The following is a 20,815-nucleotide window of genomic DNA, read 5'->3' as shown; positions in this document are numbered from 1 at the left end:
ATATATGACACACTGTGCAGCCTCTCTTTTCACGAAAGCAAATCCCCCATTATCACTGTAGATAGTCCATGGATATGAGAACAGTGAAATTCAACTCTTCCTTGACTTCAGCTGTGGGGGACTTTGCCTTCTCTGCAGCAGGGCAGTGTCAACCCAATACTGTTTTGGGATTTGTTTGATGTACATTCTGTTTTAATAAATCACATTTCTATAAAAATCCCCAAACGTAACAGTATAGTTGCAACCTGAAAATGTATGTGTTTGGGTATGAGGACAATGATTATAAGCCACCTCTTACAAGAAGTGGCTTTGAAAATAAATGGGCAAATACTATTTTGTATGTAGTTTAATGGATACAGTAGTTATACAGAAGTTAACCTGGCTCTTTCCAGTTCCTGGTCCGCCTACTACAAAAACAGAGTGTCTGACAGCCAGCAGCTCCTCCAGCTGGGTCACCTGCAGACACACAAACATTGCATCATACTGGATTTCTGATGATAGAAATAGTAATAGTTACAAATTCACGTCTTTCTCACAAATCACAGTCCCAATATATGCATTCATGTTCCCAAAGGAATTAAGTACTGTTTATCCTCTTCAAGTCAAAATTGAAATTCAGAACTAGAAAAAGTATAAATAACTGTAAACACAGTGGTGTTTTATTCATCAAATATTTATATATGCACATCCTAAGGCAACATTTTTCTTCCTTTGTTTTTCAGCAAAAAGACATACCAAAATCCCTTGGTACTGCTACTGTAACACAGGTGTTTTAATTTTTCACAGAGAAGAGCAATTCCATTTTGACATAATGTTAAAATGAGGCACCTTAAGTATGAAGTTCTCCTCAGGCTGCAGGTGGAGTTCACTGACTGACTGGCGAACAGCGTTCTCCAGCTCAGGGTCTCTCTTCCTGGGCACGTCCAGCTGAGGAAACAGGTCACTGATCAGCCCGAGGAATATTGGCACGTCACTGGTCACTATCTTAGGCAGGTTAAAGTCCCTCAGTGCCCGCATCAGCACCTAGGCGGGAAATAACAGATTTGTGGAAACTACAAGCCATATGATTGCACGCAATTGTTCTTCCCCATATCCTCTAGATGTGAGGTGCTTCAGTGTGAATGACAGCATCCACTAATGACAATAGATTGATGCCTACCTGCTCCTCAGGTCTGCTCCGTTCCTCTCTCTTCAGAGATCCAGCCACAACCAGGACTGATTTGATCGCCCTTAAACCCCAATCATAATGATCCTAACCGATAAAGGGAATTAACTATCAAAGTCATGAAGCAAGGACTATAATATGTCATATTTTTCATTAGTATTTTTGTCTTCCAATACAGTAGAGGATATTTAAAGCAGCCCAAAAGCATTTTAATAGTGCAATCGCAATGATCAGTGCAAAGAGAAACAAATTATGTGCAAGAAAGATGAGAGTGCATTTAGGATTTCCTGTTGTTTTTGTCCATATATGTTCACCATGTGCAAAATAGTTGAGTAAAGTGGAATAAGAGGGATGTGTTGGTTAATTACTTTTTGTAAGCCACTCACAAGACCAGCATCTGATGAATGAGCAAACCACATTTCAATATACAGTAGTAGCCCTACTTGCACCATTTTTTGCATTTCCATTAAAATAGAGAACCAAAATTGGGTTCAGTCTTTGGAACTGTAGGTGTTGCATTGCTAAATATGTACAGTATTTCCCTGTTGACTGTTGCGAGAGTGCATGTTCTGGCATAACAGAACTTGCTTTTCATTCCTTTAACATTCATATGAGCTTTCTAAATAGTACGTGTTCATCCTAAAACAGCACAAGGAACAGTTACAGTATATTCAGTGTCCTGTATATTAAGTATAAAGTGGCTTTATGTACCTGTTTGGAGAGCAGCTCCTTACAAAGAGTGTAGAGGCTGATGAACTTGCGTGCCAACAGGCGAGCATCTATGAAGCCTTCTGCCACCAACATGATCTCACAGATCAGTTCAAAGTCTGGGATAACCATGGCACAGGGCCTGAACAGTTAGCAAAACAGCTGTTAATTAGCCATCTTTGACATTTGTTAACTCTTGCACTTATAATCTCCTCTTTCTCTCTGTTTATATCAGACCTAAATAGAGCCTTGAGGTTCTCTGGGAGCTCAGCCCTGCCAGCATAACCTGGGTTCAGAGTGATGAAGATTCCCACTGTTGGCTTCAACTCAATCTCCTCTCCAAGGAAATGGAACCTACATACACACAGTACCAATTACAGATTACTAAATAGGTCCTTAGAGAAATCTCAAATTAATGAATAAATATTTGGATAGTTTATAATGCATGCCATTATTTCCACATCTACCTTTGCTTCTTGGTGCGTACAGCATCCTGTATAGTCTTGACCTGTACAGCTACCACAGACAGCACTTCCACTGAGATCCTGTTGAACTCATCAAAGCATCCCCACACCCCTGTCTGAGCCAGACCCTTATAAATGTTACCTATGGACTGAAGAAATGTAATGGAGACAGAGAGAGTAAGTTGAAGGGTGGAATGAATATAAATGACAAAATAAATGGAGTAAATATGACATAAATGGACACTATGGAGAACATCTGTACAGGCCGTGCTACCTTGTAGTCCATCTGTTCTGAGCAGTTGAATACATATACCATGATGCCCAGGGAGCGTCCAAGGTCTTTGGTGGTCTCTGTCTTACCGGTGCCAGCTGGGCCTGAGGGGGCACCACTCATAGTCAGATGGAGGGACTGGGTCAGGGTTATGTAACACCTAACAAAGGTAGGGCGGAGATATAAAATCATAAAAAACATCAGTAAACAAAGTAATAGCAACAATATGGATTTAATGGACCTGCGTATTTGTAAAAAATGTGATATAAAAGAAACGGTGTAATGTGTATGCACGTATTGGTGTATGGTATACAATGTTGTCAGATATGAGACTTCAGTGTTTGTGTTTATTGCCCTTATTTGATCACAGGAGATTGACAAAACACACCTCCTTCTTTAGACTCACATTTACACCTATTTGCGTGGGAGATACCTACTTTCAACCACTACACAGCTTGACCGGGGCACTAATTGTTAAGTGCTTATGGGCACCTTGATTGTGGCTCCTGAGGAAAGGGAGTCCATTACTAACGTTTCTGTCTTCACCCTGTCCGAACAGGGGTCACACGCAACCTCTCTCTTTAAAATACATATCTTTAATAATGTGTACAACCCATGTGCATGTGTATTGGTATAGCATTTAGTGCTGCATGTATTTGTACCTGTCAGTGAGTGGAGTGATGACCAGTCTGTTAGTGTTCCCCAGGTATTCATAGCTGAACTGGAACTGGGCGTCACAGATGTTAATGTAACAGTGTCTGGTTTCGTCATCCCAGCGATGGCGTAACTGGGACAGCCATGCAAAGGCCTGGCCTGTTGTCACCTACGAGACACATACAGTACCACCATCAGGAAGATCTTTTTGCTTGTATAATGCCTCATTCAACAAAGGTATGTCTTACTTTCTGACTTATGAAATTGGCGACCACGTCTCGAGCATGGACATCAATAGTGCAGACAGTCATAATTTTCTGTCTATCTCCAGGAGTTAAATCTCCAAGCAGCATGTGGATCAGTGAGTTCAGCTGTGTGATCTAGAAAACCAGAATTCAGCAAACATTAGTGAAAAAACAACTAATGTGTTCACCCACCATTCTAACAATATCTTACTCTGGATTTAAAGAACCACCTGTTTTCTGTTGTAGTCTTTAAGAGCTGTCTCAAATCCCTCCTCCACCCTCTCAAAGGCAATGCCCACATCTGTGGCCCACCACACCTGACTGCCAGTCAACCCTACCTATGAATGGAAAGAAAACAGAGGCAGGCAACAGATAATTTGTGTGTTTTATAAAGTTAAAGTGGTAATTCTACAGACTGTACATTATCAGACCTGTGCAGGATAGTCAAACAGCCACTGGTCTCGTGGTTTGTCCTCATAGGCAGCAACAGCCTCCTGGATCTCCTTTCGGACCGTGCAGCGCATGGTGCTCTCTAAGGCACTCAACCAACACTCTGCCTGAAGAAAAAAAAAATTAAATGCTATATAATATTTAGAAAAGGCATGAAAATGATTACACATGGTAACTGTAAACACATACAATTCTAAATAAACTGTACATAGAATAAACAATGTGATTAACAAATACAACTGAGTGTAACTCTACTTGTATTTGCACAGACAGAAATCAAATTTTGTTTTTCAATACCTGTCCTTCACAGACACATGGCTCAGAGAATGGAACATATTCTCCCTCTCGGCTGTACATCCCTATAGCAACTGCCTCCTCATCCTCCTCCCCTCTTCTACCTCTGACTGAGTCCTTGAAGCGAAGATCTGCTATGTTGTCAAACAGCTTCAGCAAGTGTTTGGTCACCTGGAAAACACACACACACACACACACACACACACACACACACACACACACACACACACACACACACACACACACGGATTATAGTTCCATTTCTATTTTAAAGGTCATCTTGTGTACAGACTGTAATCTCTTGATTGGAATTTATGGAAACATTCTCCGCTCCACAACACTAAGACACAGTTTGAAGAATATATTGGACTGATAACTACAATGCGCTGACTATCTCTTTATATGTTCTATCTTGGAAAACATCATTAAATTGTAATCCGTCACCTGTCTGGGCTGTGTTCCCTTGGAGACAATCTCCAGCAGGTCTGAGGCAGAGACAAAGTAAAATCTGGGGAATGTGAGTCTCTTGGTCTCCAGGTACTCGGCCAGGGCCTTCTCGCACACAGACAGCCTCTGCTGCAAGGTCTCCAGGTTCTCCAGGAAGCCAGGCTGGTTGGTCACCTCTACCACGTTGCTGTTCTGCACCACCTCAGTCATCAGGCTCTGAGTGAGAGAAGAAGGAGTAAAAAGAAAAGGATACACAATATAATGCTATGGTGAGATGCATGTAGGCTAGTGTTCTTATGTATTATGTGTTACCTGGAAGTCAGTGTGAATACCCTGGAAGCGCTCTGCATCATTGGCCAGCTGGCAGCGGATGTCGTGGCTGTTGGTGAAGATGCTGTTGAGGTGGGCCCAGGTCCTCTGGACAGACATCCAGGAGGAGATGACCAGGTCAGCCACCATCAGCTTTCTCTGCCATCCACTCACCTCTGCCTGGAAATACTCTACATACTTACTCATCAGGATGTTCTGCAGCTGCACCTGAAGAGAAATAAAAGGAAGAGCATTACATGACTTTACAAGCACCCTCTTTAATGTACAGTATGTTCAGATAAATGCAATTATTTATTTCCATTCATTTAGTTTCTGTGCATTATTTTGTTCTTTAGTTACCTCCTTAATGTCAGGGAGTCAGACTGTCTGAAAGCACTACACGGAGGCCTAAAGCAACACTAGAAACTGAAATATTAAATCTAACCCTGAGCCAGGATTCAGCATTTAACAGCATTAAACTACTGAAATAAACTAGATATCACATGCTTGGGAGAATCAGCACAGTTATCATGCTCACCTGGTTGTCCTCCAGTGTTTCTATCAGATTCTCATCTGCTTTGAGCAGAGGGGATCCTGTGCTGGTATGAGTCTCATATGACAATGACATAACACTCCATGTCTGGGTTATCTCTGCCAAAACCTAAGTAAATGCAGGAAATGTTTTCATTACAAAATGTGACATCTGCCATTTGAAGATGAGGAAAAACAAACAAATGTGCAGAAGGATAAAAATAAAACTTGGCTGTTACTAAGTATGTTATGCATCTTATTTCTGCATAATTATTTGTGATTTCAAATTTCTTGTCCATTGTGATTATGCTTCATGAATATCTGCGGTCTTCTTTTTAAGAATATGGTAGAAGTTGGAATTTATAGTCAAAGGATTTGGGACAGTCTTTGTCTCTAGGTTCTGTTTTGATTAGTCCATACTTAAATAGTCTTGACCCTTACGACTACTGCGTTAATATGCAGGACAACATACTATTAGTGGTCTATGATTCTTACTTTCTCTATGGCCATTTCTTTCACAGCCTTGTCCACTATGTTTTTGACCTCATCCTCCACTCGGTGAAGCTGTAATTCCAAAAGGTCCCCCAGGGTGGTGCCTTCCCCCATCACGAACCTGACCTGAGGACCAAAGGTAATACACGACAACCATGAGTGTGATCAGATTTCAGATCAGGATAATTGGGTTCACTGAACTGTGCTGGTCATTACAGGCCTGGACATGAGTTGGCAGAATAGTTGAATGAATCTAGAGTACATGAAAACTAGATTAAAGAAGAACAGAACTAAACTCAATAGAGTGGCAAGTATCGTATACAGTGCAAAACGTGATCATTGATGAAACATTGAATCAGATAGTATGAGACATTGTGAAATAGCAGTGCAGATAGTCTCATACCCTGGTGGTGTTCATAAGCTGTTGCCAGTGTCTTTCCCTGACAGCAGAGTTTTGCAGCTCGTTGACGGCTCTCAGAGAGGTCAACAGGTTCTTCACAGTTGACTCCAGACCCATGTAGACATTCCACAGCCGCACCTCTTTATCCAGCATCTTCATCTCCTTTAACGTGAGACATTCATAAATTGTAAGAGAAATTTACTCTTGTTCTCAACCCTAGCAAAAATGAAACATTATAATGTTTGTCCACGGAAGCATGTCATACTTTGGCGAATCGTCTGAGCTCCATGTCCATCTGCTCAACATTGATCTCTTTCCATGGGGTCTTGGTCCAATCCTCTATACTGGTCTGGCACAGAGAGGAGAATGGAAACATTTAAACTGTGACTCTCTAATGAACTTTACAGAAGAAAATCTATTTCCCCTACAGTCTAAACGGTCATCTATAGGTATGGTATGGAATTCATAGCCTGTGGGTACCTGCAGTGTGGAAATTTGAAGTCAAAAGCAGAGACTCACTATGCAGGACCTTCTGCCTTATGGTTAATCTACGGAGCTCAAACATAGCTAAGAAATCAAATTGCCAACATATTTGTTTTGTGCTGATTAATATGTACCTTCACAAAGATGACCATGTCCCAGACTGCTTTGACCAGTATGATGTCAGAGCGACACTGGCGCAGTTGCTTGTAGTCTGGGAAACTGACCTCAAACAGATCAGCTGTGTCCTGCAGCTTCTTCATTTCTGCCTCCATCACTGCTACTGCTTGATTAGACTGGAGACAGAGACATTTTGAAATGCTGTTGCCTAAAATAGTATTGTTTGTCAGATTCTATTTAATCATACACTGTAAGGTACTACTTTGCAAAGTATGACTTTTAAGCTTTTCTTTTTGAATAGGTAGTAAAGTATGTCTCCCAGTGCTCACCTTGTCAATTAGTTTATATGGCTCCTCCACACTGATCTTAAAGATTTGTTCCGTACGAAACTGTTCTCTGAACTCATGCTGCTTGACCTAAAATGTGAAAAAAACCCTGCACATTAAAGATTCTTTGAAGCGGAAGTTCCTATGCATACTATATGCAACTGTACACACTCGGGGGTGTGATGTCAGTCATATATAATGCAGGAAAGAAAGTGGGACAGTTTACATATCAGATATTGAGCTCTTTGTAAGGGGTTGCGACACTGACATCCTACCCCGCTAAAACACAGCCTCACCTCAAACCGGACACATTTCCTGCGTATAACTGAAACTTCATTTGATTGCAGTGGTGCCACTTCATGTTTAACTGTGAATGCAATTTTCCTCAGACTCTTCCACTTCTCCGGCAGCTCCTGTGTTTAAGTGGAGAATGTAATGTAATGATAAATTTACAGATCTGCCAGCATTCATGGAAATGTGCATATTTGTGCATTGGTACACACCTCTAGTTGTGTGTAGACGCTCTCTGGCAGCTGTTGTCCGTAGGTCTTAAGGAGTTCAGCAGTAGACTTAAGAGGTTTGAAGTGTTGTTCGTTGCTGATCTGTCTGTCTCTTATGGCCATGAGGTGTCCCATTATGTCCACAAGGCCTGCGTAGTCGCCATCTGACACCTTGTTAGAAAGACCGTGGGCCGTGTCCTGGACAAAAGAGGATAATTCTCTCACGCTGCGGAATAGAGAGGAAGGAGGCTGATGTAAGGTTACAGAGTGGAGAGGAGTGGCACAGGAAACGTTTCTTGAATGTGGGAAAAGCTGAATCTCTAGTACAATCACAACACCCCTCAGTTAAAACTGAAGAGCTGCTTTTAGTACTGAATTTTTCTATTGGGAGCCTTAGAGCACAACCAGAAAACATTATATCAGTGGTACATCTACAATGTTTTTAAACATACACAATCATTTTCTGCTCTGTATTTTATATTTGCTTTTTAAGATTTTAAATGTTTAGGTAATTCTTATCTGTTTTTGTAGTTCTTGTCCATTTAGAGTGATAAACATATGAGTGTGTTTGCACTTGTTTGTGCTGGTGCATGCGTGTGTCTAACCTCTGGTTCACGTGGTTGAGCAGGTGCTCCTTGAACATCCAGCTCCATCTTTTGATGACATTCATCAGTGTGTGCTTGAAGGGTCTGATATCTAGCTGTAGCCATCCACAAAACACCCTCTTGTCCTGCATCTTGCTAACTTGTACATAGAGAGACTCAAACTGGTTTATCTGGAAAGAAGAATGATACAGAGACTCAAAGACATTGACCAAAGATGAAAAGAGTATGGTTGCACTGACCAGCTTCATATATACACTAAATTATGGTCAAGTCAAATTAGGTTAATGGCTGTTTGAACTACAAATGTGAAGCACACCTGTTCTTTGAAGTTGTCCAGAGTGGGTGGGTTCTTTTTCAGTTCATAGTCTGCATACAGCTCTGCTTCCTCTGTACTTAGTACATGGCCATATAGCAGGAACTGCCTCATAAATTCAGACCTGTGAAAGTTGAGGAAAAAAGACCAGCTTTTTGCTTAAAGTGTTTGTTTTTTTTAAAATTGTATATTCGTGTTTCACTAAAAAGGGTATTTATCATTCATGAGAACGAAATTATGTACAATAACCGGTATTTGTGTATTTCATTAATGAAGAAATTTGTTAAAGGTAAAGAACAGAGAGCCACACACTTCTGACCTGTCATCAGTCCAGAGGTAACGGTAGCTGGCAAACGATCCCTGATATTCTCTGACCTGAAAATCAACACAATCTTTACAACTGTGAGCCTGTAAGCATCATAAATGAGCCTCCATGTGTGGACAGAAAACATTTACCTTAGCAATAGCTGCGCGTGCCCGTGAGCGGATTATATAGCACATCTCTGACAAATCCACCATTTCATTTATGTCGCACTACAAGATGATGAAACAAGATAGCACATGACAAGGGTGTATGTATGTGCAAATATATTTCTGTGTAGGTGCATGCATGCACACTGGGTATAAACCTATAATCTAATCTGTTCAGCACCTGATAGTTATCCATCTGTTTATGCGTTGCCACTCTGGGAATGAACGACGCCATGTTGGTGATATTGGCCACCATCTTATCCACAATATCATAGAAGTTACCGCTGTGGCTGAAGTCCAATGAGGGGTCAAAGGTCATCTCATTGCTGTTGAGCACCAGCTGGACCTCAAACAGTGGTGTTATGCGCTGGGCTGCATCTGTATTGTCCATGAGGTACTGCAGGGAGCAGCGTACTGCACTGGAGAAGCCTGTCAGGATCATGTGGTCCACATAGTCTGTGTAGGCCTGCCACTCACTGCTGTCCAGGTCTGTAACACCGAGCAGAGACTGGTTCTCCTGGAGCACAGTGGAAATATGATGTGTTAGAGGGCGTTAAGAAGGAAGAAAAATAGATATGATAATCATAGATATTAATATGAGTGAGTTCTGTAGATCCTAACATCTACAGTGTAGTGTACAAGTCCTTCTCTCCAGGATCAAGAGTAAGGTGAGTGAATATACCTGCAGCAGTTTGTGTATTTGCTTCCCTGTACTGCTGATGAGAGTGTGCTGTTTGGAAACACTCTCCTCAATGTCGGAGAAGATGAGGAGAGTAGAACCACAGCTCTTTCTGGTGATGAAGGCACGGTGGCTGAAATTCCCCATAAGGGCCTGGATGGCCTCCACATTCGCTTTACTCTTCTGGACACGACTAGAAATGCTCTGGCGATAGCAAAAGAGAGCAACTATTACAACCAGTAATTACATCCCCTTTGGTTAACAGCTGCATGTTGCTTTTTGTTTTAGGAGTGTTTGCTATAACTGAGGAAAGCTGGCTTGGACCACATGAGGAGAATGCCAAGTTTCATGCTACATTGGCAGGCAACAGTTTTACAGCAGCTTTTGATATTGCTATGGAACAAACTCTAAGATAAGCTCTAATAAGCTTTTATCTAACTTTTTACATTTCAGCACAAAATGCAGCGGAGACAGGATTTTCTCTTTAAATACAGCAGAATAGTGTGAATATGAGTACCGAAAAAACTCACTCACTAGCATTTCGTTGCACCTTTTGTTTGTTAACAATGCAGTCAGAAGATACAAAAGTTCAGTACCTTGACCAGGTCACGGGTGCTCTGAATGTAGTCCCATAGGTCATCCTGAGCCCAGGTCAGCTCCCGGAGGGCCGGATCCAGCTGTTGTCTCGTCCCATCCATCTCATCTTTCACCAATCCCAGCTCTACTGCCAGGATGGTACTGTGGAGCTGGTTGTACCATTGGGACACCAACGTCAGTGTCTGTGTGTACTACAGGATACAAGGCAGAGTTATATTTGTAACATATTTCACAGATCAAAAAAACATTTACAGCCACATAGCTCACAAATATAGCTGTCTGACACTACATCCAATGCAAAACTAGAAGCTTAGTTACCCACCATGTAGAATCTTTCCCGGTTGGAGTAGAGATGGAGAGCTGCTTTAGGAATGTTTTGGTTCTTCAACATGCCCAGATACTTCACCTCCCTTAGCACTGATGTTAACTGAGGAGAGAGAGATGAGGAGAAAATGTAATAAACAATTTGATAAAAGTTGTAGCTCATTGTTTTATTTCCTTTAACCTTGACAGCAAAAACCTAAATTGGTAGGAACAGTATCTTAAAGTGGAGATATCATTAAGATATATGAATAGTTGACTGGTAGATATAAGATGGCCAATCACTGTTATTAAGTACATTGGAACACAAGTGCACATTCACAGTACACAGAAGAAATGTGCACAGTACGTCAGGTAAGTTGTTTATCCTTGGTTTATAATGCCTGATTTTACATTGCTGGTTATACATATTCGTTGCTGCTGCACTTTTCAGAGAACACTTGTCTTGTTTCTTTGATTTTATGTTGATTAAATTTTGTGACTATCTTTGTTTGTTCACATACTGTGGTCATTGCTGCTAATGCAAAATAGTTTAGTTTACTTAAAACAAACCACTGTTGCAACGTCTGGTAATTTGAGACACACCAGCTGCTGGATGCTGAGAAAAGAAAATGAAGCAAATGTAAAAGCTTTCATGAATTTAGTACAGGCTACATCAATATTGTATTGTAGTAACCAGTGATATGTTGCAGCAGAAATTTATATTTATATATTTAAAAAATTTAACCTCTTATTTGTGGTGTAAACTCAACCTTACCAAGTTTAATTATGGAATGATTTGTATAAAGTAGTGGGCATGCGCCAACGTGCATGCTGCCTGTTGACGTAGCTCCGTCCTCTATTACTGCTGTGCAATATCCTCCGTCTCATTATAATCTTAATAAGCTACACTTAACTTGGCAGTTCATGCACTATTACCTTATACCGTATTATTATCATCAACCGGTAAACCTACTTTGTACTTTACACTTATTTTATTTTATACTTATACCCACTTGGTACTTAATTTATTTTGTGACCTGTATTATAGGTATTATGAATTATAGTGTATTATATTTTTTTGCGCAGTAGTTCTATTCCTGTGTGTACTGACCTGATAGTGAGCTGCTGTAGCAAAAGAGTTTCCCCTCGGGGATCAATAAAGATATAATCGAATGTCTATCATACATTTTCCAATATAGTATATCACTGTATGTAACATCCTTTAGCTGATGTGTTAGCAGGTACGACTGTAGACACACTTCTGCAACAATTCCACACCAGCCAAAACCCTGTACACTTAACACAATTAGATTAAAAAAAATATTTGAACTCTTATTAATATGTTTAATATGTCTTTTGGTGACTGGATCTTCTTTGTGCTTACTGCAGGACTGAAGTTGACCTGGAACAGGCCTGTGTCAGTGTCCAGTGTGAGCAGTGGTTCCTTCAGGTGGGTTTGACAGATTTCCTCCAGGCCCTCAGTCCACTCTGAGAACAGCTCCTCATCATGCTGGTCCAAAACCTCCAGAACACGCTCACACTTTTGGAGGACATCGTCCGCTTCAGCACACCCCAGAGGCCTGGAAGGGAGGGAGGAAAAAAACCAAAGAAAAATTAAGCTAAGGAGTCTAATATAAATGTCATCGGTATCTTGTACATGTTTGACAAGTAAACTGTATTCTTGCAGTGTGTATGCTAGAATTTAAATCCAAAATAAGACTTAAAACATTTCCAAAATCTGATGCCTGCTCTACTTAAAGGGGAACTCTAGAGGGAGCTGCGAGAAATCTGATAAATGTCGTCAAATGATGTCACTTGAGTCAACGTCGATTGGGGCCAAAAATCTAAGGGTGTGGAGTTAGAAAGAAGTGAGCTTACCAGACCTCTGTAGCCCGCTCCTCATCTCTGCTTGAGGCTAGCGGCTTGAGACTACATTAGCCGCTAGTAGCATAACACAACCAAAACTCCAACTGAACTGATGATGGTCGAGTTGTATTGTTTATAATGTAGGCGCCAGGTTTTGACAAGGAAGAAGAATGTGAAGAAGAATGTGCTGCATCGATTTTAATACTTTAAAAAAAATTGTCCATCGTGAGTCCGACAATGTTATAGGAGTGCAATACTAAATCAGCTGAGTACTCTTTTAATGCTGATATTTTTTATATATTATATGTATATATATTATATATATATATTCTTTACTCGCAAATCATTTTGCTAAAGAACTGCTTTTGAAATATTGATGAATTCAACTTCTTTTTAACCAAAACAGATATTACATTTCCAGCAGAGGTCGGATTTCAGACAAATAAATTCTTCTGTCTGTTTTATTATAACACATTCTCAGAAATAAGCAATCTAAATTATTCATTTAACTGTTGACTGTTCTACATTTTAAAAAAGACTGTATTAAAGTCTTAATGAGTCTTAATTGTCTTTTTATCAATTATAGTAAACTCAACAACAGATCTGCTGGATAACAGTTGTTACATGATATAATTGTGTCTGCGTGTGATGAGTTCGGTTGGTCCATACATATGGGCCAACTGGCAGAGGTTGCTCCTGTTGGTGAGAATGCGATTCCGAAGCTCCTGTGACCATTTGAGGTTGCCGGCCACTGACGGCATATTCTTCTCCAGGACTGCACAGCCTGACCGCAGCTGAAACACAAAGGCTGAATTAATTTGGCTGATGACTGAGTCCTATTCATTACTTTAAGTTAATACTTTTTCCAAAAAAGTGTGAATTATAATATCATATGTGTCATATTAAACTCTTAGAGACTTCCCTGTTATGTAATTTAGTGTGGAAACTGGCTGTCGTCTGATCATATGGCTATATTTTTGCAAATTCTGAAGTAGCTGTGTCAATATTAAAAATTTTAAGTCATGGAGAATATTCATTTCTGTTCAACCTCTCTTACCCCATCTCTGTGTTGATCAAGTATAAACTGACAGTGGTCTATTTCCTGGCTGAACATGGTCAACAACACATTGTAGTTAGGAGAGAACAGCTGGTGGATCCTGGGTCTCTCAAGCAGGGTGCTGAAAATCTTCAACAGCTAGATAGGAGACAACAACAACACAGTTTTACAACAGTGTACGTATAATGTTCAAAAATATAGTTCTGATTTACTTTGGAGATTCCATGGATTTTAATCTAAGCCATCAACAAGCTGAAAATCTAAATAATGACCAAATGCTTCTCAGCTGAGATCAATGGGATTATAGTATGCTAATATGCTAAATGTTCGCCACTTGCATTTACACAGATACTGAAAATGTGCAACTGATCAATACCGTGTCCCTGAATGGCCTGGGTATATATCTCTAAATACAGTCATGGGACTGTTTAACGGGTCAAGATGCAACAGACATACCTTAAAGGTTGACTTCAGGTTTTTGGAGTGCTGGAAGGCCAGATTGAGAACAGTCCCCAGCCTCTGGTCAAAATCTTTGTTCTGCTCCATGAAACGCCAGTAGTGACGCACAAAATCCTGGACACAAGATGGCATTTGACAGGTAATGATGGATATTTTCCATTCCCCTTACTGATTAAAATGCTTTCAGTCCACTTATATTAATAGGCAATATTTATTCCATTACATTTTCATTGCAGTACTTCAAGTTCTCCTTAGCTGAGTTGGCTGGAATAACACACACTTGAAAAATACATATAGCACAGATCAATTTCTGATTGAGTTCCAGTTTTGATTGGCTGGGTCACACAGGAAGCTGTTGTAAAATAGCTGTAAAATATCTAGTAAATTAAATATTGATGCACTGACTAATAATGACTGCTGTCACTGATTCTTGTGTGTTGCTTAGCAACTACTTTGCTTTGCTACTGTTCAATTACTATACTGCTGGGAAGAAAAATAACATCTAATTGTTATTTTTTATCATTCGGCTGTGCCTGTCAATGCCACTTATAACTGCTGTGAATCACAGCCTTTTGGGGCTTATTAATTACATAGCAGTGTGATATCAAGGACAACTGCACCAATCTCACTAGCCCTCACATTGTTAGTATAGTCCAGGGGGTCATATTTGCCATCTCTGAGGGCCCGCCAGCGGTCATGAAACTCCTCACTCATGCCGAAGACCATCTCACTGAGGACTTTCCCTCTGGATCCACCCAGTTCAACCTTATCCAGTTTCACAAAGTCCAGCGCTGTTGCAAAAAGTTCCTATAGATGAGAGGAGAAAAGCTACTGATGGGTCAGGATGATAGGATGGAGGTAATCATAATTTAAACACTTTCACAACAAATCAATAGACAATAAATCAAAAATATACATTAAAAATTACAGCAGTTTACTTGGTGTAAATATGTTGAAAATAATGTCTTTTTGAGGCAAATTGTTCTGGCATCTTTGTGATATGCACATTTCTAATCTAAACCAACACACACCCATGCACCTCAATCATAAGCAGCCTTTCCATGATGCGGTCTGAACGCTGGAACACAAGTGAAGCTGGAAAATCCCACAGCTTGATGGTCTGGGTGTGTCTGTAGTACTTGGGGATCCGCTGGCGGTGAGCATGAAACAATTGCTTGAAGGTGTGCAGAACTGAGATGGTTATCTGGACTCTCTCCACCCCCTCCTCAAGCTCCATCTTAAACAGTTCTTCAGGGATAAGGTAGGCAAAGGCCTAGATACAGACACACAATCATTAAGAAGATCAGTTGTTTAAGTTACTTCATTTCTCTTATTATGTCTCCCTCTCTTTCATACTATATTCACAGAGATGCATCACTGTACCTTTTCAATGATCAGGTTGCAGAACTCCTGCAGGAGGACCACCATGCGTTGTGGAGTGCAGTAGTATTGGGAACGGCTCCAAATGAGACAGAGTGTGTGGAAAAGAGGAGGCAGTAGAGCGTCTATGTGTGGGAAACTCCTCTCTTCTAAGCTGCTGATCAGTCTCCTCAGGGGGCGTAGATACAGATCTATGTCCTCCGCTTCCAGCACCGCTATGATAATCACATATAGAAGTATTAATGGATAACATAATCCTAATAGGGCCTTCAATTAACAGAATTAAAATCATACAGTGGTCTTCATACAGTTGTATTCTTAGATTGACAATTTCTAGCAACAGTGGCAATGTGATTGTCACGTTGCCTACCATTGCTAAATGAGCATGATGACACACACACAAAATGCAAGGCAAACCTAAATTAGAGTATACGTATGAAATTCAGAAGAAATTGTCAGGCTAAATACAAATAATTTTTGTTCTTTGAGACAGAGAAAACAGAAAAAAACACATAAGTTATTTGTGCATTTGAAGAATGAAGAAACTGTGCTGGAGGACACTGTGCTGTAATAAAAACTGTAAACTCTGACTGTAAGAGCAGTATATATTTAGACAATGAGTGCTTAATATGTTTCTTAAGTATGACTAAATGAGAAGTTGGGCTGTGAGAGGCTAGATGACAGAATGAGGAAATTACTTAATTAGCACCAATAAATGATGAGTAATGCTGATCTACCCTCATTGACTTTGAGGCAGATGTCCTTGAAGGAGGAGTAGTAACTGCTCTTGACTTTTCTCAGTATCTCCATGATGTGCTCCACTTTGGGGCCCTGGATCTGAAAAGGAGGACATCATAATAGGATTGTAGAGAACTCAGAGTTCTCAGACCATTTTCACAATTGAGAATGACTTCCGAAACGTCTTGATTCCGAAAACAGTGTCCAGATGACTACGACTGAAACATTTTCTACCATTTTCTACCATGGAACACTCGACGAATGAGGGACTACACCGTATCATAATAGGATGTACTCTCAATGGCCGCTTTATTAGGTACATCTGTAGAATCTATTGCATTTCAATACACCGCTACCATAAATTCTAGTTTTACAAAATGTATATTTCATATTTATTAAATGTGTAAATTATTAGTTTATTACTGGGGTCATGGTTAAGGTGGTGTTGTACTGGATTACATTAAACTGATAGGTGTTTCTAATTTTAAAGTTTTAATCCCACCTATTTACATAAATGAGGGGGTCAGAATATTCTGTATATATAATGTAGTCCAGTACAACACCACGACTAACTATGACCTCAATGCTCTAAATGAATTAACACCTCTATGACAGTGTCAACAAAAACTGAACATTATAGGTATCATAAAATTAAACTTTATGGCAGAACAGTTGTATTGGATTGCATTAGACTGTACAGGTGTACCTAATAAAGTGGACACTAAGTGTATATCACCTGGGATGATGGCTGACATTTAAAAATTCAGTCCTTTCAAGCTGTGGACTCAAAGTCTAGTCTTTAGGAATCACAAGAGTCTCATATCCAGTCTATGAATTGAAAACACCTCTATTACTGGTACTTTGAGAACTGCAGTTTCAGTTTACTTTCCAAATTGACTGCACCCCTGCCAGCTTCCACAAAACCATTGTCATACTTGTGACTGGATGCCCAGCAGGTTTTCCCTCTGAGTGGTCCAAAACTGGAGCTCCATGTTGGGGCCTGGGTGGTCTCCCCGGAGCAGCACCATGCCAGAGTCTTTCTTCAGCACATTCCATATCTGTCCAGACCACTGAACTATCAGAGTTTCTATAGAGTATAACAAGCCACGGTCCAGTGGCCAACCAGTAGGGCTGAGGGAGACAGAGAGTGGGGCAATCAGTATGGGTAAAAATGGCAATATGGGCTTTGGAAGATGAAAGTACAGTAACGTCAGGCACACTACAAATAGGACTGAAATATTATTCTAGTAAATTGTAAAGGTCATCAGTCAGCTTAAATCTTTTTTATTAGTTTGAAACAACCAACATTTACATCACATTACATCTTACTCTCTAAATTATGCAATAGCCAGTGGCCGTTTGTGCCTCTCTGCAAGGTACATGTTACTTTTATAGAAGCTACATTAGACTAGTCTCCATAGCCAGACCTATTGCCACACTTCGTTTTAGCCCTGTGCCAGTGCTGGAAAAAGACATTTGAGAGTTTTGCATTGATGACATTCACAGTGCTAACACTAGCGCATCTGTTTGGCAAACTTTGTCAAACCCTGCAGGTCAACTGACAACACTTACCGCTGTTTTGAAGATATTTTAAAGTTCCTCAAAGGCTCTCCATAAACTGTTTCAAACTGGAAAGGAAAATATTCAGTCTGCTGCACAAAAAAGAGGTTTAACTAGCTCAATTCCCAAGTTTCTTTTCTGTTAATTAAAGTAAACCAAAATGGCGCCCGGAAATGGCACTTGACCTTTCTTTTCTATTTTTTCCTTTCTGAATCCTTGCTTGTTTTTTGCAGATCCTGAAATCTTATTAAATATGAAGACATACAATAAGATTAATGTAGATAAGTGACACTGATAGTAAAATGTTTCATTTTTTGATATTTTAATTTATTATTCATATTTTAATTTGTTGCTGTGTTATACAGCACAAGCTGTAGGTATGTCACGTCCGGCCACTAGTTGAACAGATCAGTAGAAAGCCTTTAAACGTGTTTCATTATGCGGCCCACTAAATGTTTTTCTTTCCAGCTGAATGGAAGAGCATTTAACGAATCTGGAAATGCGGTGAGTGTCGTCAACAGCCTGTGGGGTTTTTTTTCTTCCAAAACTAGGAATAAAAACGAGCATAGCTTCTTTCATTGTTAATACTGACAATATAGTAGCGTTAACGGTCATATAGTCATTCAGATATTTTACCTTTCCTTGACAAAATGAATGCACACCATTACAGCGTCAGAAATGTGTAATGAAAAATACAAATGTAGCTAGGCTATAAACCATGCATACAGGCAGACCTGAGTACAATGTCCTGAGGCCGTGCCCTCTCCATACACAGTGGCAGAGGCAGTAGTGTTCGTCCCTCAGCGCGGCCTCTCAGGGTCACGACCCTGCTCCTCAGCTTCTCCAGGTGCCTATGGATGTCATCAGACACCACCCGCGGCCAGTCCTCGTGGTTCAGACCGTTGGACAGCACACACACCAGCACCTATGCAGTACACAATAGCTGTTTCAAGTGGACACTTATACAGTATTAAAAATACACCATGCATTCTTTCTTCCTTTGTCCTGCCAGCAATATTTTGAGTTGTTTAACCCATGCCACCTGTATTAGTGTATGAGTTGGACACACACACACACACACACACACACACTAGCCCACCTCAGAGATGACAACAGGTAGGTGCTCCATGGGGTATCCAGGCACTTCCCCCAGCCGGAGTTGGTGTCTGAATCCTTGGCGGGCGATTCTCTTTACGCCTCTCTTTAGCACACACAGCAGCTTGGTCTTCCATGGTGGGGACGTCTTCACAGATGCAAAAACAGTAGGAATGCTTTCAACAGCATTGAAAGCACTAGAAATAAGTAGTGACTTATTTCAAAAAATGTGTACGTTAGATGGAGTGAAGATAGTTTTTGTTAAAGACTTATATGCCTGCATGTCAGCTTATTGTCTTGTTTAAGAGCTAAATTCACTTTTCAGTATGTAATTTTATGTGCATGACAGTGTTAATATAAGAATTCTTAGGATGCCATCTTTTTTTTTAATGAATTGTGTCTTCATGCCACCCAGGCAAACAGATAGTGAAATGTGCCTCATCATCAGCCACTCTACACGTCGTCATTCCACGGTATCTTTACCCCAGGGATATTAGTATACAGAATTTCTAACAAACAGTGCATACAGAAAACAAGAGATGAAATACACCATTAAATATTTACTCCAGGCTATAACCATTATTGAATTTGCCTGCAAAATTGACTTTAGCCAAGATGGGGAGATGAAAAAGAAAATGACATTTATGAAAGCAGGTGCCTGAACATTTTATAAACTCAGTTTATACCTGTGTGTATTTCTTACCCGAGCATCCCCTGCATGCAGTGTCCCTCCAGGTCCGGTGAAAAGCAGCAGCCTGTTGGTCCAGATGTGGTCCAGGAAATCCAGTATAATCTTCTGGTTCTCCTCTGCTCCAATGAAGCGGTTCCACTTATCCGTCTTCACTCGCAGCACACAGAAGGCCTGCTCCCGAAGGAAGTCCACCCTTTCATCTGACAGCACCACCCCTGCTTTGAGAGAGGGCTCCTGGGGGACACGCACTCCTGCAGCCCCTCCACTGCCTAAACCTCCACTGTTACTACTCGTGCCGGTGGCCTCAGCCATGAAGACTAAGCTGACAGGAAGAAGAACTAAGTAAAGGCTACTACTACTTGATTTAGCGTGTAGGAGATGTGAAACCAGAAAAGGCAATCACACAGAGTGAGATAAAAGGGACAAACTCACCTCAGTCCTTCTTGTCAAGATCAGAGGCTATAAATGGACGTTTCCCATATCATGACAATGACGTCCCAACTTTATGTTTCTTCTCTCTTCTCCAGCTCTGAGGGCTATCAGCTGGAAAAGTGATACACACCTTGATGGATAGGTTAACTTGTCACTGTGACAACGCAAAATGGGCTGGCTTCACTATCCTGCATGGTGGAAGAGGTTATTTGTGTAGCCTGTATGGCTTGCAACCCAATCCTGTAACCTGAGCCTTCAGCGGAGACCTAACTACAGTGACACCTCCAGGACAGGTAATGATATTACACCTGTGATGCACTTTCATCACAGTGTAATAGCAGTATATCATTTTTTTTTTTATTGGTATCAAATAGTTAATACTATAATTCGTGAAATTACTAATTGTATGTCTGTGTACTGTGTATACAGAATGTTTGCATTGTTTGGGCTTATTTTAATATGTGGAAGAACATGTGGAAACTGATACTGAAAAGAGAGAGATTTTGTAGTAAAATTCATCCAAATACAGTAGAAGAGGTCTTTTGTGTACCCCCTTCTACTAACCTATGCAATGTGTGTCACCACCACATGGGGGCAGTGTGGTATAGTGTTTCTGACAACATCCTTCAACTGTAATCCAAAGTGACCCTAGCCATGACATCCTATTACACATGTTATGCCATTTATATAAAAACATGGAAAAATGGGACATT

The 20,815-nt window shown here is 40.5% G+C and overlaps 1 protein-coding gene across 2 annotated transcripts in view; it reads right to left on the bottom strand.

The window, feature by feature from the left end:
- dnah9l (dynein, axonemal, heavy polypeptide 9 like) overlaps positions 1–20,219 on the bottom strand; it is a 39,714-nt gene extending 19,495 nt beyond the window's left edge. The window contains exons 1-42 of one of the 2 annotated variants that reach the window (XM_044218338.1): positions 19,683–20,219; positions 18,984–19,127; positions 18,619–18,809; positions 17,260–17,455; positions 16,324–16,423; positions 15,590–15,801; positions 15,246–15,479; positions 14,846–15,013; positions 14,204–14,320; positions 13,748–13,885; positions 13,360–13,484; positions 12,209–12,404; positions 10,844–10,948; positions 10,521–10,712; positions 9,928–10,128; positions 9,427–9,762; positions 9,231–9,308; positions 9,094–9,149; positions 8,778–8,898; positions 8,462–8,631; positions 7,860–8,082; positions 7,653–7,769; positions 7,360–7,446; positions 7,048–7,206; positions 6,696–6,779; positions 6,434–6,592; positions 6,034–6,156; positions 5,546–5,668; positions 5,011–5,235; positions 4,696–4,914; positions 4,255–4,422; positions 3,939–4,064; positions 3,738–3,845; positions 3,511–3,642; positions 3,271–3,431; positions 2,612–2,768; positions 2,341–2,486; positions 2,111–2,227; positions 1,877–2,015; positions 1,160–1,252; positions 829–1,023; positions 379–456 (exon numbers count right to left, since the gene is read on the bottom strand). In XM_044218338.1, the coding sequence (XP_044074273.1) occupies positions 379–456; positions 829–1,023; positions 1,160–1,252; positions 1,877–2,015; positions 2,111–2,227; positions 2,341–2,486; positions 2,612–2,768; positions 3,271–3,431; positions 3,511–3,642; positions 3,738–3,845; positions 3,939–4,064; positions 4,255–4,422; positions 4,696–4,914; positions 5,011–5,235; positions 5,546–5,668; positions 6,034–6,156; positions 6,434–6,592; positions 6,696–6,779; positions 7,048–7,206; positions 7,360–7,446; positions 7,653–7,769; positions 7,860–8,082; positions 8,462–8,631; positions 8,778–8,898; positions 9,094–9,149; positions 9,231–9,308; positions 9,427–9,762; positions 9,928–10,128; positions 10,521–10,712; positions 10,844–10,948; positions 12,209–12,404; positions 13,360–13,484; positions 13,748–13,885; positions 14,204–14,320; positions 14,846–15,013; positions 15,246–15,479; positions 15,590–15,801; positions 16,324–16,423; positions 17,260–17,455; positions 18,619–18,809; positions 18,984–19,127; positions 19,683–19,982 (6,519 nt within the window). In that variant the 5' untranslated portion in view covers positions 19,983–20,219. The remainder of the gene's footprint in view (positions 1–378; positions 457–828; positions 1,024–1,159; positions 1,253–1,876; positions 2,016–2,110; positions 2,228–2,340; positions 2,487–2,611; positions 2,769–3,270; positions 3,432–3,510; positions 3,643–3,737; positions 3,846–3,938; positions 4,065–4,254; positions 4,423–4,695; positions 4,915–5,010; positions 5,236–5,545; positions 5,669–6,033; positions 6,157–6,433; positions 6,593–6,695; positions 6,780–7,047; positions 7,207–7,359; positions 7,447–7,652; positions 7,770–7,859; positions 8,083–8,461; positions 8,632–8,777; positions 8,899–9,093; positions 9,150–9,230; positions 9,309–9,426; positions 9,763–9,927; positions 10,129–10,520; positions 10,713–10,843; positions 10,949–12,208; positions 12,405–13,359; positions 13,485–13,747; positions 13,886–14,203; positions 14,321–14,845; positions 15,014–15,245; positions 15,480–15,589; positions 15,802–16,323; positions 16,424–17,259; positions 17,456–18,618; positions 18,810–18,983; positions 19,128–19,682) is intronic. The other variant, XM_044218339.1, reaches the window with a different exon arrangement.
- Between the last annotated feature and the right edge of the window lie 596 nt (positions 20,220–20,815).

The sequence above is a fragment of the Siniperca chuatsi genome, linkage group LG13 (assembly GCF_020085105.1).
Source record: "Siniperca chuatsi isolate FFG_IHB_CAS linkage group LG13, ASM2008510v1, whole genome shotgun sequence".
NCBI lineage: Eukaryota > Metazoa > Chordata > Actinopteri > Centrarchiformes > Sinipercidae > Siniperca > Siniperca chuatsi.
Note: the sequence above shows the minus strand (reverse complement) of the source record. Positions and strands in the feature narration are given on the sequence as shown.